The sequence below is a fragment of the Prionailurus viverrinus genome, chromosome C2 (assembly GCF_022837055.1).
Source record: "Prionailurus viverrinus isolate Anna chromosome C2, UM_Priviv_1.0, whole genome shotgun sequence".
In the NCBI taxonomy this organism is placed as follows: domain Eukaryota; kingdom Metazoa; phylum Chordata; class Mammalia; order Carnivora; family Felidae; genus Prionailurus; species Prionailurus viverrinus.
The window spans coordinates 44,615,138-44,637,308 of record NC_062569.1 but is presented as its reverse complement, the minus strand read 5'-3'; the positions used below and the strand labels follow the sequence as shown (position 1 = coordinate 44,637,308).

General features: G+C 37.2%; 1 protein-coding gene across 4 annotated transcripts in view; it reads right to left on the bottom strand.

Moving 5' to 3' along the window:
- Positions 1-93: 93 nt before the first annotated feature.
- RNF13 (ring finger protein 13) overlaps positions 94-22,171 on the bottom strand; it is a 168,448-nt gene continuing 146,370 nt past the window's right edge. For all 4 annotated transcript variants that reach the window (XM_047874479.1, XM_047874478.1, XM_047874480.1 and 1 more), the window contains 2 exons: positions 1,802-1,882; positions 94-1,512 (listed from right to left, as the gene is read on the bottom strand). In XM_047874479.1, the coding sequence (XP_047730435.1) occupies positions 1,148-1,512; positions 1,802-1,882 (446 nt within the window). In that variant the 3' untranslated portion in view covers positions 94-1,147. The remainder of the gene's footprint in view (positions 1,513-1,801; positions 1,883-22,171) is intronic.

Genomic DNA, 22,171 nt, shown 5'->3' with positions numbered 1-22,171 from the left:
TAAATTACCTTAATTATTATGCCTTTGTAGCACTGTGCATATAAATAAGGCTAATGTGGGTAATATTACAGTAGAACAAATATTTGCCATTTCTTAAAGTGGAAAACGTGTTTATTAACATTCAAACTCCCTTCATACAAGGCCATATAAAAATTCTTAGCATTTTGATTATACTTAAGTCTATATTTTCTACATAGTTACAGTGATGTATAATATAATTTAGCTTTTCATAATACATTATTTAAATACATCATTAGTTCTGTTAAACATAAGCAATTATTTTCAAATCCAATACTTGAACAATTTCCTCTGTACATAGTTTAGCAGGGCTAATTAGCATAAGATGCTCTTTGTTAAGAGGTATGATCTGTATTAACAGAGTATTAACAGTTGCTGAAGTTTGGTATTTTTATACAGCATTTTCTTTTTTGATCATAACACAAAACCCTTAAGGATACTGAAATTCAGTAAGTCAAGTCCAGAGACATGTTACTTTAGCTGATGAATCAAATTCATACATAACACTATAGTATTTAAAACCTTGGCGGGGGGGGGGGGGAAAACAAACCTATGAAATCTGCACTAGTACAGACCATTCCTGTCAGGATAAGACTACTTGGGAATAGAAAGAAAAAAAGACAGCATTGAGTTTCTTTGTGGCGCTGATAGAAGGAAAAATACTAAATTGTTACCCCTATGAGTGATGGTAATTTGGGAAAATACAAAAACAAATATATTCCAACTCAACAACTCTAGGTAAACTTTATGCAAATGGAAGTTGCTTATTAGCTCATGCTAGGTGGCCACAGCATTGACCTTGTGTGTAAAACACGAAACATTTGCATACTGTGATCTAGGTCTTAACCGCAAGCTATACGGAGGAATTTTTTTTTTTTTAAATGTTTTGGCTATAGTTCATTCCAAAAGAAGAGTTGATTTGATGGTTGAGTTACGGCACCAGTCTATTACTAGTTAATCAGTGAAATGAAGTATACTCCTGCAGATAAATACCAGATCAAAAAAACCTTCAGTAATCTGATAGAATACTAAAAAATAAGTTATTTCTACAGGAATCTCTGAAGGGAGCAAAAAAATTATATACCTAAATAAACATTTATTAGGAAATAACCCAATCACCCTCTGAAGGTCAAACAGTATTTGCTATGTTGTAATCTCGTTCACCATTAGGCTGCAGCTGGACTACAACACTATGTGCATTAATTTCGTTTTCTGCATCACTGCTGTCGGTATCTTCGTTGTCATCCTCTTCATAGTCTGAAGATTCTGTCATGTTCTGATGTGAGCGGGATTCCGACAAGGCCCCAAATGACTGGGTGCTGACAGATGCCAAAGGTCTAAGTAAAGGGGTACGTTCTGACACTTCATTTTCTTCTTGACTACTGTCTGTGTCAGAGTCTGAGTCGCCTTGAGAAGGAACAACTTTTTGCTTGCAGACTGGACAGGTTTTTTTGGTTTTAGTTAGCCAGGGGTCTACACACTTGCAGTGATAAGCTGTTAAAGCAAAATACACATCTTTTAGATAGTATATTGTGGTTGAGAACATTACATTTTTAATTTCTTGCCATGTTTATTCACGTTCTTCTGATCTATAAGTATCATGTATGGACAAGAGAAGAAAAGTTTGTGAATTTTTATAAATCTACCTCCATCCTTTAATGACACCACTAATTACTAAAAGACTTGGCCTATAGTGTACCAATAACTCTTTTGTCTCCTCCTCGAATACTGAGCCTAAATACAAATTACGTGTAAACTCAAAGCAGTATATAATTATTCATACCATGGGAACAAGGAAGGATTCTGAGCTTGTCGCCATCTTCATATTCATCCAAACAAATGGCACATACATCATATTCATCTCCTATGACAGACAGTAGTAAATAAAATTAATGAAAAGAGGTAGAGAACTTTCAAATTCTTAAAGTGAGGTCTTCCTCAGTTATTTTAAATGTCTTTTGATTGACCTTTTGATTTGTAAATGATACCTTTGTCTTGTTTCCTGTCAGATCAGGGAGCTGCTTTAAGTTCAGGAACCTGAAGTTTTAATTTAAATAATTAACCTTTTACCTAAAATAAGAAATTAAAAATGGATGTCAAGTTTGTTTACCTTAACTTTGGAAAAGATTATTTTTAAAAGAATCATCATTGTAGTAGTGTTTCACAGGACTATTCAAATGCGAGTTTTGAAATACACAAAGACAACAAAATTTTACTCTTTAGATTTCTTAAAGTCTGGGTAATTTTTAAAGTAAAAATGGAAACAGAACATACTCAAGTGTTTTTTTTAATATGTTAGTGGAAAAACATTTGGAATGAGACACTAAGCTTCAAATCTCCTTTCCAAGATTTACTAGCTTTGTGATGCTTGGCAGGTTAGTCTTTGATATCCAGTTCTTTTATCTGTAAAGAGATTCTGTCTACCTTGCAGGTTTGTGAGTGAGCAAAAGGCCAGGCACATAGGTATTCACTAAATGGTGTTTATTAATACTGCTGCCCTTTTAATTTCTTATTTGAAGTTACTACCTTTAGAAATCACGAAGGTTTATTAATAGCTCTTTTTGGAATTCATGTGTACTTGATTTTAAAGAAATTAGCAGTCTTACATACAGCAGCTTTTGAAGTTGAGTCAGTAGTGGCAGTGACCCCTGTGACTGTTTTCAATTCGGTGTTTTCCATTAAGTGTATACGATAGGTACAAACTTAAAAATCTCAGGGAACAAAAGATAGATTCACCTGCCTTCACCTTGGAAGGCAGATCAGAAATAAAGCCATTGTCTGGATAGTCTGGATGAACATGACCCATAAAGGGAATGATCGTTCGATCAATCCCTTTAACATCCTTTAGTCATTTAAAATTGTACATTCAGGAGGAGTCCTAAAAAGAAAGCTTTAATAACACTATTTTTTGTTCAGTGTTTTGAACTTGGTTACCATAGAATCAAGTATCAAATGCATTTTATAACAAATACAAGCTTCTGTGTTAAAACTTTGTGGAATTCGGTGAGACCGATTATATGCATCTCAAACTAGTAAAACTATTAAGCTCAAAGATCAAACTATTAAAAGAGTAAATAAAGGACTCCACTGTATCTGTAATTATACATTTGATCCATTTACATGGAGGATGGTTTTAATAAGCAATTCAGTCATCACTGATTTCTCATATCAAACTTTAAATTTTAGTGCCCATCAAACGGTTCTAGTTACCATTAGAGGAGGTAATCTGGTGGATAAAGGCCTCAGTCTTCTTCAGAGGGATGATTCTGAAGCACATGGCTCCTCAGAGGGACTCTGGGGGATGGAGACCCTGCCGTCCACAGAGGTAACTAGCTCAGTAAGACCCACTTCATTTATCATTCCCTCACTCTTCCCCACTCCCTCACTCTTGCTTCCTGAGGTTATTTCCCCAAGAAATCCCCTGCATCTTACTCCTTGTCTCAGGTTTTGCTCTCAGAAATTCACACCATTACAACAGTTTTAAACATTGGATTTTTAGTACCAATTTTATGTATATTCTGTCTTCGTGTATCTAATATCCTATTACTTTTTGCTGAAGATCTAATAAATTCCTGTTGGATCTTCAGCAAAAAGTAATAGGATATTCTGCTTGTACTTTATTATCATATGTGAGTCCTCAGATATTTCATTTTTAAAAATAAAGACAAGGGCAAAAGTTGTGTAACACATGGCCTAAAATCTAAAGGAAACTCTGCTATCTAGAAAAGTATCATTGGAAACATCTATTACAGAAGCTAAACTACAGGGTTAAAAATATCAGAGGTTAAGTTCTGATATTACTAAATTTATTTATAAGGCCATCATTGTATCTGGAAGAATTATTTGTGCCAAACCTACTGATTTTGTAGAATTGTACTGACATTTAATTGACCATCTCCTTGCTATTATAAACTAAGGAATAACTTCCTATAGCCAATACCTCTTATAAATGACTTTTAAGATGCGATTTGTGTTATTTAATTCACTGTGTTACGGAGATGGAACCAATGATTTAGTATTTATTCTGAAGTGAAACACCTCACAATTTGTTTCCTTATAAAATGCCACACATTTTTCAGAAAATGATACAGTTAATATAACTGAACAGGAATGGACTGGTCCAGAGCTGTGCCCCAAGGCTCTAAGCCTCATTTTCTTAAGATAGGGAGGTTATCCTGCATTAGCCAGGTGGGCCCAGCGTAATTACAGAGGTCCATAAAAGTGCAAGAGGGAGGCAGAAAAGTTCACAGTCAGGAGGATGTGACTGGATGAATGGTCAGGGAGATGCTATGTTACTGGCTTTGGAAGATGGAGGGGGAGATTAAGTCACTAAGTTTATGGTACTTTGTTACCACAGCAATAGGAAATTAATACAGGCAGTATTGGAGTTAGCCCTAAATATACGGACTTGATACTTCAGAGTCACTTAGCTTTCCTATCAGTCCTCTGAATTGTTCTAGGAGATGGAATTATAAGAAGATGATGGGTCAAGACTCAGCAGTATAGTTTGTGATGGTGCACCAGACTGGAGCCCAGTGCTCTGTAAAGAACTAACCCCCCTGGCCTTGGACTTGTGATGAAATGGTAAAGCACACGTGAGAATGCTGGGGGTTTTCATCATAAAAATTTTATTTATTAGCTCTGTAACCTAGTGCAAGATACATCTCCATGTTTCAGTATTCTCAAAACAAAAATATTAACATACCTGTGTCTTAGGATTGTGGATTAAAAGAACTAACACAAGAATATTTTACATAGTGTTTGGTACAAATCGCCCCCTGATAAAACTGGCTGGACAGGAATACTACTCATGACCTGGTGTACTGGGAGGAGGCTGCTCTCTAATAGCACCGTGTGCTTCTGTCACACCAGATGAGCTGTGTGCCTAAAGAGAGGTATGAGCAGTGGTCATTGAATCTGTTGTATCACATAGGGTAATTATGCAATTTAATGAAATATTCAGCAGTTCTTGAACTGTGAGTATAAAAGACTGGTTTTATTTGACAAGCTAGGGTGACTATTAAGAACCCTTATAATAAAAGCTGTTGCTCCCCCACCCCCTCGCCAGCCAAAATGAGATTATATGAAGTATGGGTGAGAAATGTAACAGATTGGACAAATTTATGTATTGATAAAAAGAATGAAAGCAGAATCCAATTTTGCCCCATTTTAAAATGTCTGACACTAAAAATGGTAGGAAATGCATCATGTACCATGACAACCTAGAAATCCAGTCAGTGGACTCCTACTCAAGACCGTGGCCCAACAGCAAATAACTGTTCAGTGGCTTTATCTGTAACTTAAAGTTAAATTTGAGGCATTTATTTGTATGGTTTATAACTTTAGCAGGTTTTTAAAAAATAACCAATTTGTCCTCGGTACTGGTAGCATAAAAGGGTTTTACAAGTGGTAATAAATGTTTGTTTTGTTACTGTCCGCACCATGCTATAAAATTTTGCTTAGTGTAAACCACTGGTTTTTAACTGGATAGGATTCTTCCCCCCAGGGACATTTGGTGACATCTGTAGACATTTATGGGAGATGGTGCTGCTGGCATCTAGCAGGCCAGGGATGCTGCTTAAACATCCCACAATGCTCTGGACAGCCCCTCACAGAAAGGCTTATCCCATATAAATGCCAGTAGCACAGAGGTTGAGAAACCCTAATAGAAAGCCTCTCCAGGTTTTGTCAAATGACAGCGACTTTGCTAATTTGTTAGTGGATAGATGTTAAGTTACAGGAGGGATGAGATTCACGTGTGTTATTTGAAACAGTATGGAAACCTTTCTGTCTAGAATGTTTCTGGCATTATTATTACTTGAATAATGTTTTAGAAAAATTGCATGAATGCTCTTTTAAAATCCCATCAGTCTGGAAGTGTTCTTCCTTGTTTCTCTCCAAAACCTTGGATCATCAAATACAGCAAAGGCAATGACCCATCAGAATAGGAATCGCATAGACTTAAAGCAGCCATTGCAGTGGCATGAACTGCCGATCAGGCCTGGCGTGCCCTGAATGTCTCTTTTCCTTAGAGCCTATATTCAATCTGTCACTAAGTCCTGTAAATTTTTATCTGTAAAACATGTCCTGAATTTGTCCCCTTCTCCATTTCCACAATTACTCTGGGCCAATAGCTTGGATTACTAGAAGAGCCTCTAGTCTACCTCCTGTTCTGCCGCCTGTGGTTTTTCTCCGGTGCAGCCAGCGTGATTTATTTTATTTTATTTCTTAACACATCATGTCAGTTTCATTTAGATGGTTCCCCATCTCACTTAGAATAAAATCTGAGCTCCTTATCATGACCTTCATAAAACTGTATATTATCTGACCCCCATCTCTCCCATCTCCTCTCACACCAGCCTTACCACCCCTTCACACATGCTTCAACCACACTGGCCTTTCATTCGTGAACAAACTAACACAAAAGTTAAGTGGTGACCTGCATTTAGCCATGTTGTGACAGAAACATTTGGACATAACATTAGATCTAGAAAGAGGAATCCCCATTTCTAGAGATGACTAAAAAATGAGCTAGTTTGAGATTAGCTATAGCACATACAAATTGATGCAAAACTTAATTGTTCAGTTTAATAACAAAATAGACCAAGGCTTAAGTCAACTAGAATATGTTTCCTTAAGTAAACGATACAAGAGTGAACATTTAGGGCTAAACACATACAGGTTTCATGAGAGATAATAACAAAAACATTTTAAATAACTTGCCCAGGGAAGATGTACCATTGGGTTCATGAGCTTCAAAGCAAAAATTACTGTTGTGGTAGAGAAAATACCTTGCCACTTATTCCCTACTTTACCAGTAAAGAAAAAAATGAACGCTCTTTCTAGCAAGTAAACTGAATTTTATCTTCTGTTCTCTTCTCCTCCGTACCAGTTCCCAAGAATTCTGAACAAAAGAACAGGACAAAATATTTTTAAACCCAGATTTGCTTGAGAATTCTTCCTGATTATTTTTAAGCCCTGGACAAAGGAACTAATATTTTTAAGGTTACAGTAAAGGCAGTTAAATGTAGTCATAAAAATTAAGCATGTCTCAGTTGATAGGTTAAAGAAACAAAAAACTATAAAACTGAGTATTGCTCCACTTTTACACATTCTGCTTTAAAATGCCGTATTGCTTTTTTCCAGTCCCTGAAATAATATCCTTTGCTTTTTACACCTATCTTGGAAAATCTCAATGATGAAGCTATAAGGCACAAGTGTCTGGTAACTTAAAGTTTATATCTTGGGGATCAGGCTCCTTCACATACTGACTGCAGGGGAGACAGCTCGCATGGAGACTGCTTCAAATGTTTAGTAGAAGGATTAAGTGAAAACATAAGGATTTTTCATCTGCTCTGAAACATGGTGTGTAGTAACCAGTCTTTTGGTTATAGACTTGGGAGAAATACATTAACCGAATGGGCCAGGAAACCACAATTTCAATTGAAGAGCTATTTTTGAGGGCAATAATGAGTAGTAAAGAGCCAAAAGGAAGTTGGCTGCTTCAGAAGCAAGAAAACAACTAAAACACTATTATGTGTGTTAGAAATGGCTAACTTGATATTTAAATCACTTAAGTGTTAATCAGCACAAACACTTTTGAAAGAGCTGCCAAGTGAAGGTCAGTGAGAAAGCAAGGTGATCACATCCCTAAAGTATGGTCAACTATGAGAGTAGTGACTAACCTCACAGATACCGCTAGTGCCACAGCCTCAAGTGTGGTTTCTGTGGGTGGGATTCCAGAATATGCCTATGGAAAACTGGCAAATGCCAAATTTGTTTTGTTTGGCAGATATTTCCAAAATATTATAAAATCCCCTACAGTTAGCATTTCTACTACATTCTAAGCCTACAAGAATTCTCAAGACTTGCATGGTTTGGTGCTGTGACTCACTAGAGTGGTGAGTACCCATAGAAGTGTTCTATGTGTTTTCAGTCATCCATAGTTGTATTTACAACTGTGAGAAAATGGCAACGATTGGGATTTTTTTTTTCTTTCTAACATCTAAGTGTACTTTGTCAAAACCATTAGCATATGCTAGAACATGCATGACAAATAGTCCTTTTTTTTTTCTCCCCTTTAAATGTCAAGTCTCGTGGTAACCAAAACATTTTAAAGCAAAAATACAACCAGCTCAAACTTAGGGCTACTTTCGGAAAGAAACTTCATGTGTAATATTTACAAAGTTACATATTTTTAAGCTGCTTCATGATTTTGGCAATCTTTTTTTTTTTCATCATAAAGGAAATGTTTAATCACTGAATTTTTATAACACTAATATTTATGATTTTTACTTAAGGTTTTGTTTTTATAATAATTGCCACCAAGTGCTGTGTGCCAGGCACTGTGTTATAAGCATTTAACATACTGATTTCCATATTGATTTAAATCTTCTCCCACCCCACCCCCCCCTTATGAAATATAGGTACTGTCAGTCACATTTACACGTGAAGGAGTATATGGAGAGGTTAAGAAACTTGCACAAGGTCACACAGCCAATAAATGGTGATCCAGAATGCCAGCACAGGTCTGTCAGACTAAAGTCCATCCGTGGTCTTAACCATTAGGCCTGTATTATCTTCTAGCACATCTACTTAGAATTTCACATTTAAATAATCCCCTTTGATTCACAATGTAAAAAGAGCAAGCATTTAAGAAATACTCTTAACCTGTCACTTAATTAGAAATAAAAATGTTTCCAATTCATAAGCCAGAGCACTTTTTTCCTTCATATTGGCCCATATGGAAAAGGAGCAAAGATAGTTTATTTCTGTCTCCATGGCTTCATATTTTTACAAACCTTTCTAGGATGCTACAAAAGAGCAGCTATATTCTAAAAGTTTAATTGAAGAACACACATTCTTTATGTGTTCTGATGATGAAATGTGATTGTGCATAGTAAGAAAACAAATGACTCCACTGAAGGAAAGAGCAGGACACTGGCAACTTTGTTTCTGGAAATGTGTTCATGAATTACTTCACTAATTAAGGATAAGAATAAAAAGTGCCTTAGAGGCCATAAATCCATATAACAAGTTTAAAATCCAAATTTAAGCATTGGCCAAATTCCATTTTAAGAGATTTTTTTTTTTCTTTTTTAAATGTTTATTTTGAGGGAGGGGGGAGAGACAGAGGGAGAGGGACAATCCCAAGCAGGCTCCCCAGTGCAGGGTTTGAGCTCACAAACCTTGAGATAAAACTGACTGAGCTACTCAGGTGCCCCCGAGTGATTTTCTTTTTAAACCTAAGTTTCCCTGTCTTCCCTATCTTACTTGGTTTTAACTTGATTGCATTATGCAGGTAAACTGGAGTTATACCCAAGAACTTTCTGGATACAGGAGCAAGTATATTAAAAGATTTGTCATTATCTTGAAGTTAAAAGGCAAAATTAAAGGGACTTGATAATGATAAATATTGTGCCAGACCTCAAGTACTTACATTAAGTACTAAAGGTATTGTTATTCTTTTTTCATTATTCCTTTTCAGGCCCCTAGAAGATCAAGATTTGCAACACCCTTCCAGAGCCAACATCAACAAACTCAAATTATGTATATCCCTAAGTAGTTGTGTGTTCTAATCCAGTAGTTATTTTTCTTTTCCCTCATATGAAAGAAATAAAACAAAAAACTTGAGCAGCTTCAGGCACCCTTGGAGTTAAAGTGGAGGATGCACTGGGCCTACATTACTTTTACATATAGCAGAATTACTTCTAGATACTTTTTTTTTTTTTTAACGATTTTTCATTTTTGAGAGATGGAGAGGGACAGAGCATGAATGGGGGAGGGTCAGAAAGAGAGGGAGACAGAATCTTAAGCAGGCTCCAGGCTGTCAGCACAGAGCCTGATGCAGGGCTCGAACCCAGAGACCATGAGATCGTGACCTGTGCTGAAGTTGGACGCTTAACCGACTGAGCCACCCAGGCACCCCACCTCTAGATACTTTTGCCTATCAACTAGATTGGTCTAATATTTAATTACAACCCTCAGTGCAGCAAAAGTGACTTAAAAAAATCATTTAATGTCCTTCTAAAAAGTGCATACAGTTATAAGAACAGAAATATAAATAGGTAATTTACCTGGTTATTGTAGAATATGATAAAGTGAGTATTCTCATATACTGCTGGTAGACCTGAAACTTTGGGAAATTAGTTTCATCTCAAAAAAAAAAAAATTCTTTCTCTTTGACATAGTAAATTAGGAAGGAGGTTAAGTACAGCTGGGGGTGGGGAGAGGACAAGAAAAGAGGAATGGGAAGGATTAAAGTCAGGAGACAACTTATTTTATTTTGAAATGGTAGTAACTGGAGAGTAAAGATAGGGTAGGTAGTATTTACAAGTACAGTGTCAGAAGTCAAGAATTTGCATTGCAGCCCTGATATATAATGTTTACCTGGCTTTCCCCCCCAGGTATTATACGTAATATGTCTGAGTCTCATTTTCCTTATGAATGGTCATGACAGTACTTTCCTTAGTTGGTTGTTCCGAGAACTAAATGATGCAGAGTACATGATTTGCTTGCTTTTATATAATAGGTGTGATACATGCTCGCAAGATCTAAAATAGAAAATTACCAGATTTTTATTGGGTGCAATATGCCCATTCCAAGTCAGTTTAATTCCAGTTAACTCACTTGGTATAAAGGACACTGACTTCTTCAGTTAGAGGTTAATGGACTGAAGGTGTAGTTCTAGTAATCGGAGCTACGGGCCAATGATAAAGATCAAGAGTACTATGATACAAACCAACCTACAGGCTCTCAATCCCCTTCAGTCCACCTCAAAGTTACAATGCAGACCTTGAGATCTCTATTCCTGGACATGAAATAATAAAATAGTTCACCTTCAGGTAACTCAAGAATGCACTGATTTCTCAGAAGCCATAGGCATGACAGTAACTCCTACCCAACTTGGAACCTCATTATTTTACTGCTTTGTGGCCATTATGTAAGTAAGTACTCCGTTAGAGGAACAGAGAAATATTTTCTTTTCTGATTTGGTTTTTAAGAGTAAATTCAGAACAGTTTTCCCCTGAAACAGTTCAACACAGAATATTAACTAGCATTAGTTATAGATTCTTAGCTTTGTGAAGAGATGGACTGTCTTTTACTCACCATTATATCCCCAGTGTTCATATAGTGCTTATTACAGACTGGGCTCCCAATAAATACATGCTAAATAACAAATACCACAAAGCCTTTGTTCATTTCATGATGGCTGGTTAAATGGGCAGCATCTGCCTCTCACCTGGTACATCCCATATGAACTCTCCCTGCTTCACTATCAATCCCTAGTCTGTTCTCCATTCACCAGCATAAAGGATCCTTTGCCACAGTACTTTGAGCAGGTCATTCTAATGCTCAAAGCCCACCCAAGTTACAGCATCACATGATACAATCACAAGTCCTTGTCCTGGCACGATCTAGCTCCCCGTCTATCTCTGACTTCCTCTCTAATCACTCTTCCTCCACCCCACCACCATACTGGCCACAAGCTCTTTACTGTTCCCTGAATATGTCACACTGTTGTCTCAAGACCTATGTAGTTCTCTTCCTCTGGCTGCAGTGTTCTCCCTTTCCCTTCCTGTTTATTCTCTGTTCAAAGTGTCCTCACAGAAGTCTTCCCTGTCTTTCCTAAAATAGTATCCCATCTCCTCTCCTATCACTCATTTGTTTTTCTTTATTGCACTTACTGCTATATTACTTTATTTTTTATTTGTTCATTTGCCCCCACTAAGCTCCACAAAGGCTGGATTTTTTTTTCTTTTTTATTTATTGCAGCTTCCCTAGCACCTAGAAGAGTGCCTGGCACAGAGTAAAAGTACTCAGTAAATATTTATTGAAGGAATATATGAATAACTACCCAAGTTATTCCCAGGAAATCTTGATTTCTGCCTCCAATTGCTCATCAGAAGACCTAATCACATAAATCTAAGTATAAAAGGCTAAATATTTTTATATAATGTACATAAATTCTGTAGATCCTGACTGATGGAGTAAAGTTGGCCTCAGATTTTACTATCCAGGTCCAATGTTGAATATGCCAGCCAGCTCTAAAGACAACAAAAGTACTATAAAGATTATAATGTTTTGCACAGTGGCAATATCTGATCTTGTGGCTACTGATCATCAGATGGTATACAAGAAGGAAGAGCTCACTGTACTAGGAGATACAGGAGAAGGGTTCTTAGAGAGGGACTAGGGTCAGGCCTTCAAGATAATCTGGATTTAGAAAAACTAAGGAAGAAGATACTAATGGGAGAATAACGGTTGAAAAGCGTTTGCAAAGAAGAAATAAACATAGAATCAGTTATGCAAGGTTAGAGATAAAGAGCAGTGGAAAATAAGGTTGGATGAGTCTGGTGGAGACAAATTATGAAAAGCGGTGAATACTAACAGGACTCTGAAATGACTTCTTAGGCCATAGAGATCAATTGAAAGCTTTCAATCAGAGGAATGATTGATGTATGAAATAGCATCTTAACAACTGTTGATCAGTGTGCTGAAGGGACCCAGGCCTGGGATACTGAGCTCAGTGAGCCTAAAGACAGTAAGACTGACTGGATTGTCACTCCCAAGATTCAAGTAACAAACTGATGAAGGGCTTGCATGATACAGTGGTAACAAGAATGGATAGAGATGCTCTGATCCAATAATCATTTTGAAAGAACAACTCATTGAATCTGGGGACTAGGTGTACGTAATAAAAGAGGGGTTAAATCAAAGATGATGTATGTAATTTTAAATGATGGCTGTTTGCTTAACTTTTAAGTGTTTTATTTGGCATTATTAGGATACAACAGGAGCAGGAGAGGGAATGGAAGCAAATTAATAGGCTGGCAATTTCTTTTTTATTTTTTTTAACGTTTATTTTTTGAGACAGAGAGAGAGCATGAACAGGGGAGGGTCAGAGAGAGAGGGAGACACAGAATCTGAAGTGGGCTCCAGGCTCTGAGCTGTCAGCCCAGAGCCTGACGCGGGGCTCCAACTCACGGACGGCGAGATCATGACCTGAGCCGAAGTTGGACGTTTAACCGACTGAGCCACCCAGGCGCCCCGCAATTTCTTTTTTAAATCAAGAATGGGGCACCTGGGTGGCTCAGTCAGTTAAGCGTCTGACTTCGGCTCAGGTCATGATCTCACAGTCTGTGAGTTCAAGCCCCGCGTTGGGCTCTGTGCTGACAGCTCAGAGCCTGGAGCCCACTTCGGATTCTGTGTCTCCCTCTCTCTCTGACCCTCCCCCGTTCATGCTCTGTTTCTGTCTCAAAAATAAGCAAACGTTTAAAAAAAATTTTTTTTAATAAACCAAGAATGGATAAGTTAATTCTAAATAATAAAGAAATGGTTAGTGTTTTGTGATTATATTTTATCCTGAAATAATGTGTAACTGTTACTAAAGATTAATTATAGCCTGAACAACATGTGCAGCTTATTTAGACCACAGTGTGTCAGAACGCACTCTCTCTGCAAAGGTAGAGTATCTAGACTTTCTCAGTGGATCACACATTTTATTGTAATATAAGAAATGTTGTATTGTGATAGGAAATCTTACTTTCCATGGAAATATATATAAATTACATTTGCCCTACATTAGAAATTCTTTGAAAATGGGAATCACATTTCTGATCCGTAAGTTTTTTAAAATGTCCATTATAATAACAGACATACAAGGACATTTACATGGCAAATATAGAATAAGTGCCTGCTCGACACCATGAATTATATTAAAGCAGAGGTTAAAGGAAGAATAGGGACTTAGAGGTAAACAAAGCAGGGATGTATGGGTGGCACAGGAAGTAGCCCATGTGGCTAGAATGTAAGATGCAAAGAGAATGGGATGAGGTGAGGGGTAAAAGCCAGGCTCAGACCATAAGACCCTTAGGCTTAAAGTAGAAGTTTGACTTTATTCTTACATACAAATGATTCTCAGAATAAACCATGGAGGTTTTCTTGCTGTATATCATTATGGACAGGGAGTTCCGATCTCCCAACACCAAACACAGTAACTGGTCAAATATATGCTGACTAATGCAGAAGGGAAAACAGTTTGGGACATAATTAAGTGTGAAGATTGTATAGGTTATCTAGGCAGAGATGTCTATTAGCTAACTGGAGATACGGGACTGGCCTGGAGCTTAGAAGAAAGGTCTGGGTAGGACATAAAAGCATGGATGTCATCTGAAACAGCTCACTAGGAAGAGGCAAGAACTAAGGAGAAGATAATCCGATATAAAGCCCACAGATCTGTGCCTAGCACACAAAACTCTCAAATGTTTGCTGTTAAGCAGTGAACCAAAAGATAAATGGCAGCAAAGGAGCCTCCTGTTTTACAGAAGAACAAGACTAAAAGTACTGATGACTGACCAGAAGCAGTGCTACCAAGTGCCTACTCAACCCACGACACGCCAGGACCGAGAAACAGGCATATAAGAGAAGTTACTGATGGCAGTGAATTGCACATGTAAAGTCTATGGCAGCATAAAGCAGACAAAGGTTGAGAATCTCTGGACCACAGCATACCTTTTTTACCCCTGGAGGGCAGAAACTGTAACCTAACTTTGTAAAAGTTTCATTGTTTCTTCCTGATTGTGGCCAACATGGAACCAGTTAAATGTGTGTTTAATTACTAAAATGAGTCACACAAGATGACCAGCCTGTGAAAGTTTGCTGACATAATACTATTGGATGGAGAAAAACATCTTTAAAAAAAATTCATAAAAATAAGTCATGGATTAAGAGGCCAAATGCAGCAATATACATGCAAACATTTCCCATAACAGAGTACTAAACAAATGTGCTTTGTATGGTTAGAAAACAATTCTGAGTACTTGAGAGGAATAACCGTCTAATAAGACCTAAAGCAGACACTGTCACATAACAACTTCACATTTCTTTTTCTTCAGAAGTTAAGACATCCTGAATACAGTTAACAAGAGCCTAGACTTGCTTAGTTCTGGTCTACAATAATCTGCACTTGAAAAGTCATGATTTTGTCATTTGTACTTGAAAAGTCATGATTTTCTTTTATCTTAGAGGTACTTAGTGCAGGTATTATCAGAGGTAGGTTAAGTGGTTAGCTCGAGGTCACACATCTTCCAAATCTTGTATTTCCACCATACCATTTTGCTGACTTCCTAAAAATTAACTGCTGACTTGCACACCGCTATGGGATTCATAAGAACTACTCCCACCCCTCCAGTTATGGCTGTGATACAAATTGCCAAAGTTTATCTGTGGTAGAAGAAAACCCAGGAACCAGCTATAGGAAAGGAAATAACTTGTGACTTCAGCGGAATTTGGGGGCCCTCTATAATTCCTAAAATGGAACAATTCCTGCAGAAAGAAGAGGTAATATAATGAACATTGTTCACTGATTTCTACTGGATTTCTACTAGATCCAGTAAGAATATGTAGTTCCTTTTTTCTTTTTTAATGAGAGAAGTTTTCAAACATGCACAAAATTATAAGACGACTTCATATTACCATCACTGAGTTTCGGCAATTCTCAATATACTATTTTTGTTAGATCCACCTTCTACTTTTTTCCTTAAGATTTTGTTTTTGCTTTTTTGTTGTTTTTTTTTTTTTTTTTTTTTTTTTTTTTTTAGAGAAAGAGAAAGCATGAGTGGGATAGAGGGGAAGAAGGAGAGAATCCTAAGCAGGCTCCACGCTCAGTGCAGAGCCTGATGAAGGGCTCAATCCCATGACCCTAGGATCATAACCTGAGCTGAAATCAAGAATTGGACACTCAACCATCTGAGCCACCCAGCCCTTAAGTATTTTAAAGCAAACATTGAGACATAACATTTTAGCAACACATACTTTAGTATGTGTCTCTAAACGATAAGGACATTAAAAAAACAACCACAGTGCTATTATCGCATCTAAAAAAATGAACTATTTTCTTAATATCACCCAGTACCCAAGGCATATTCAGTTGCCTCAAAACAGATAATTTTTTACAGATATTTACTCAAACTAGGATCCAAGCAGCATCCAAACATTGCACCTGGTTGGTAACCTGTCTCTTTTAATCTAAAAATACCGTGCCCCAATTGTGTATCTTATTTGTTAAATAAACTCGGTCCTTTGTCCCATAATGTGTCTGCATTCTGGATTTGGGTGATTGCATGGATGGTTGGTTTTCAAGATGGTTCTAGTGCTACATCAATCATTCTATGTTCAGAAATTCTACTGGCTCAGTTGGCACCTTTATGCACAGTATGCTTTTAAGAAAAAAAGCAGTACTACCTTAAGGCACTTTATTACTCTCTGCCAAAAAATAATTGTTAAAAATAATAAAAATCTGATGGCAAAGAATGAACAATAACCTCCTAGAGCTGTGCAGTGTACAACCTGTGCAATTTTATGTTGCAGCCTGGATTTAGAATTCTTGGTAAGATAATTTACCACAAGAAAAAGTGGGTGGGATTTCTTTTTGACAAACTGGCTTACTTCAGTAAGTACTTACTGACTTAAACTTGAAAGGCATAGGGGCACCTGGGTGGCTCAGTTGGTTCAGTGTCCAACTCTTGATTTTGGCTCAGGTCATGATCTTGCAGTTCATGAGTTCAAGCCCCGTGCTGGGTTCTGTGCTAACAGCATGGAGCCTGCTTGGGATTCTCTGTCTCCCTCTCTGCCCCTCCACCACTCATGCTCAAAAATAAACATTTACAAAACAAAAAACTCAGTTTTCAACATTATCATTAGCCTTTGAAAGTGCAGAACCTGACAGTCTTTTCACACTCTCGACTGTGTAGCCCCAAGCATCTGAACCAAGATGTAAAAATCAAGTTTAAGGTTTTTGGCAAACTTTTTAAAAAAATTAATGTGGTTTCCAATTCTATGTTGATATGGAAACCATTTTTTTTATCTTAACCTTTTCATTCATAATTATGGGAAAGAAGTATGACTTTTTCACAGACAATAACAACTATTAAAATGTGTTTAGTCTGTCACTTCTAAGAGGAAATTAATCCGTTTACTCATTGGTTCTAAATTTCTCCTAATTTGGCTTAAAACAGGATAATCACAGGTATGTTAAGAACAAAGTTTTACACTCTCCAAATGTGGCTGTGCAAATTAGAAACTATTGTCTCTATTGTGTCAGTGGATACAATAGAGGACACATTAGCAAAGGTTTGGAATTCTGGCAGCTGCTGGTAACTATTTTTAGGGTTAGTGTAACAATTTAAATGGCTTGTGATTTAACTATAATTTGGGACAAATATTTAGGTTCCTACTAAGTAAGCCTTGCTAGGTATGAATGTTTCATAGAAATTGAAAATAATACAACACACACAAAAAAATATCTTCAAGGTGTAGGCTAATTTTAAAATGAAAGGCCTGTCTAATTTTATGTATTGGGAAGTTACAAAAAGACGAATTAAATCAAAATGTTTTCTAAACTCTCTATTCGGTAAGGAAAACCAGTGTGAGATATTAATTTTATAAGAAACTTGAAATATGACAGTCCCTTGTTGATTTATGTTTACCATTGCATCCTTAATGTTTAGGTACAACAGTGTGCCTAGATAGAGCACAGCAAGGGCCTAGTATATATTTACTGAATGCATGAATAGATATTTAAATTCAGGATTAACTATAGAAGTTACGTAAGAGGAGTATTTTTTAAAAGCATTTTTCAAAAGTCATCTATAAATCAGTAGTGCTATTAACAAATAGGGGCACTGGGGTGGCTCAGTTAGTTGAGTGACTCTTGATTTCAGCTCAGGTCATGATCTCACAGTATGTAGTATCAAGCCCCATGTGAGCGTGGAGCCTAGTTGGGATTCTCTCTCCTCTTTCTCTACCCCTCCCCCTGCTCATGTGATCTCTCTCTCTCAAAATAAATATTAGAAATAACAAATAGCTTTCTTGGTACTAGAGCACAAAATGGAAGATTGGTAGATGTGATCAGACCTAAAACTTTATAAGGATACCGGACTGACCTGGAAATGTGTAAAATAACAGCAATTCTCATAGAACTCTTGTAGGATGGTAAACTGGTATAAACCCCTTGGAGTGTGGCACACTCATTAAATTTGATGACATACATATTTTGTGACTTGGCAGTTTCACTTCTAGGTAAATCAATGATCCAGAGAGACACATATAACCAAGGTGTGAATTTTCCACTCTGTGGGAACCCATATCAGGACAGAAGAACATAAATTGTAATTGATTAATTGCTGGAGGCTCAGTATGGACAAGTTTGAGAGTTGGAAACTCTGGGGTGGGGTGGGGGGGGGGGTTCTGGTCCAGCATAGAAGGAGCATAGAAGTCATCATTGTTCTAACAAAAAGCTGAGCAAACTGAAAAACCATTCCTTAGATCAGAGAAGTGAACTCATAGGGCAAACTACTGCACCCAAAATTGGAGTTATAGACAGGTAGATACAGAGATCACAACTAATCAGAGCAGAAACTTCCTAAGCAGAGGCTTCCATGGGAACTACTACTGGGGTAGGGAAACCTAAACTGTAATTAATGAGTTGCCAGAGGCTCAGTCTGTACAAGCCAAAGAGTTAAGAATCCAGGGGAACTGGAACATTTTTGTTTTACCTTGTGAAGCTCTACCAGGTTCTCAGAGCAAATACTGGAGAATAATCCCCTTGGACTTCTGATAGGGGAGGGGGAAAAGTAGCCATTCTGAAATATGCCAGAGCATGCTGTTCTTAACAAATCTGCACCCAAGAAAAACTATTTAACCAGACCATAAACTACTGTGGTTTTCATCAGAGTCTAACATGTTAGAAGGCAAATACCCAGTTCCAACCTCTATAGCCATCAGGTCCCACCAAAGGCTGGGAAAAAACTGAGAAGCATTTGTGAAGTTCATAGCCCAAAGCCACAAGCTTTCTAAAAGACTGAGACAATCAAAGGACTAAAGAACACTTCTCATCCCCCCACACCTTATGACTACACCACCAATGACCTATTTCTGTAGTTCCTTTAACTCAGAACATCATGTTCAGCTTTCAACAAAAAATTACAAGGGACGCTAAATGGCAAAAAACCAGTTTGAAGAGACAGAACCAAACTCAGATATGACAAGGATATTGGAACTATCAGACCATGAATTTAAGACAACTAACATGCTAAGGGCTCTAATAAATAAAGCAGGCAACAAGAAAGAACAGATGGATAATGTAAGCAGAAAAATGAGAAGTCTAAGAATTTTTTTAAAATGCTAGTGATCAGGGGCGCCTGGGTGGCGCAGTTGGTTAAACGTCCGACTTCGGCCAGGTCACGATCTCGCGGTCTGTGAGTTTGAGCCCCGCGTCGGGCTCTGGGCTGATGGCTCAGAGCCTGGAGCCTGTTTCCGATTCTGTGTCTCCCTCTCTCTCTGCCCCTCCCCCATTCATGCTCTGTCTCTCTCTGTCCCAAAAATAAATAAAAGAAACGTTGAAAAAAAAAATGCTAGTGATCAAAAAACACTAACAGAAGAATAACTCTGATGGGCTCATCAACAGACTGGACAAAGTTGAAGATAGACTCTGTGAACGATGCATCAATAGAAACCTCCAAAATTGAAAAGCAAAGGAAAAAAAAAAAAACAGAACAAAATACCCAAGAACTGTAGGATAACTAAAAGAAGAAAGAAAAGTGTACCATATACACAATGAGAATATCAGAAGTGAGAAAAGCACAGAAACAGTATTTGAAGCAATGACTGAAAATTCTCCCTTATGTTAACATAAGATCCAAAAAGGAAAAAAAAGGGGGGGGGCAGGAATATCAGAGAACATGGAGCAGAATAAATTCTGAAAATACACTACACCTAGACAGGCATATCATATGCAAATTGCAGAAAAATCAAAGATACAAAAAAAGATTTTGAAAGAAGCCAGAGGGGGAAAAACACTACCTATATGGGCACAAAGATAAGAATTACATCTGATTCTCCTTGGAAACCATGTGAACAAAAAGAGTGAAGTGAATGTTTAAAGTCTTGAAGAAAAAAAACCCCACCAACCTAGAACTCTGTACCCTACAAAATTACCCTTCAAAAGCAAAGGAAAAGAATGATGTCAGCAAGATGACAGAAAAGAAAGCCCTAGATCTGCCTTTGGCCATGGAGACACAGACTTAATGACAGACCAAATGTTCCTGTAAAGAATCTAAAAAACAAAAGGTTTCTGTACCCCAGGCATGGGTGAAGCCAACAGCATCAAAAAGCCCAGTAGAAAATGCATGACACTATCCACTCTGTCATACCAAAGCCCCTCTTTCTTGACACATCATGTTTGGGAGGAAACCCCCAATTCCTGTTTTCTACCTGGGGAGGTAGGGACTGCCCAAGGGGAGTTTGTCTTGATGGGTCCACGTACCAACAGTCCCTAGGTTGGGGATCTCTGGGAAAAAAAAATCCAATAGGCCCTAGAGTCTGCAGTACTACAGGCACACACTAGGTAGAGCTCCAGTATCACAATTTACTATACCACAAGAAGCTGCAATATTGTAGATGTACAACAGGGGGAGAGCCTGAGTAGAAACCGGCAAACCTCTCCAACCAGGAGATAACGTGCACAAGCCCAGAGAGGGTGCATACCCAGAAAGGGCTTGAGAGGTCTCCATATCTCTAGTCAGGGAGAAAGTCCTCTCTGTTAGAAACCAGACTGCAAAATCTGGGAGAGTTGGTTGATTATTCAAATGCCCAAATCCCAATAACAAATAAGATACACAAAGAAGCAAGGAAACATAACACATTTAAAAGAACAAAGTATATCTCCAGAAACCAAACTTAAAGAAAGAAATCTAAAAATTGCCAAAGAATTAAAAAGTGTTGTTAAAAGGACCTTAAATGAATTAAAAAGAAGAAAGACAACAAAATAAGGAAATTGATACATGAGAAAAATAATATCCACAAAGCAAAACTATGAAAAACCAAACAAATTCTGGAACTGAAGAATACAAAAACTGAATTGAAAATTTCATAGAGGGTTTCAGCAGGAGACTTGACCAAGCAGAAGAATCTGTGAACTTGAAGATGGTCCTTTTGAAATTTCCAAGGTAGAGAACAAAAATAAAAAAGCAATGAAGAAAAATGAAGACAGCCTAAGGAACATCTGGGACATCATCAAACAGAAACCTATCCATTACTGGTATCCTAGAAGGAAGAAAAGAAAGGGGCAGAGAACCTACCTGAAGAACTGGCCCAAATATCCCAAATTTGGGGAGAGAAATAAACTTACAAATTCAATAATCTCAAATAGTTCCAACAAGGAGAAGTCCAGAGAGATGTACTCCAAAACACATCATAATCAAACTATCAAAAATCACAGATAAAGAATTTTGAAGGTAGCAAGAAAAATGTGACTTGTCACAAAGGAACTCCTTTTAAATTATCAGATTTCTCAGAAGAAACCTTGAAGGCTAGAAGGGAGTGGGATAATATATTTGAAGTACTGAATGAAAATAAATGCCAACAAAGAATACTATAGCTAGCAAAAAAGAACTTCTTCCAAAAACAATGGAGAAACTAAGACTTTGCCTGATTAAAAAAAAAAAGAAAGAAAAACAAAACAGGAAACTCATCACCACTAGACCTTCTCTATAAGACATTCTGGAAAAAGTCCTATAAAATGAAATGAGAGGACAACACAAAGCAACACAAAACCAAATGAAACTATAAAATTCCCTGGTATAAGTAATGACAGATAAATATAGAATACTATAATGCAATTGCAGTGAGCAAATCACAAAAATGTAGAGAATACGTTTTTTAAAAGCATAAAAAGTAATTATAAATCAATGTTAATGGATATATGTAATATAAAAATCTGTATAATGGGAGAAAGCAGATTTGGAGTAGTTTTTATACATAACTGAAGTCACCAGTTTACAACAGACTGTATAACTTTTAAGATGTTTTGTGTAATTGCAATGATAATCACAAATATTATTGATAGAATATACACAAAGGGAAATGAGAAAGAAATCAGAACATGTCATTATACACATAAAAAGCCAACAAAATATAAATGAAGACAGCAAGAGGGAAAGAGACCAAAAAAGCTACAAGACAGACTGGAAATGAATAAAATGACAATAGTAAGTCCTTCCCAATCAGTAAATACTTTAAATGTAAATGGCTTAAATAACACCAATTAAAGACATAGATCAACTGAATGGATTTTTTAAAAATCCAAGGGGTG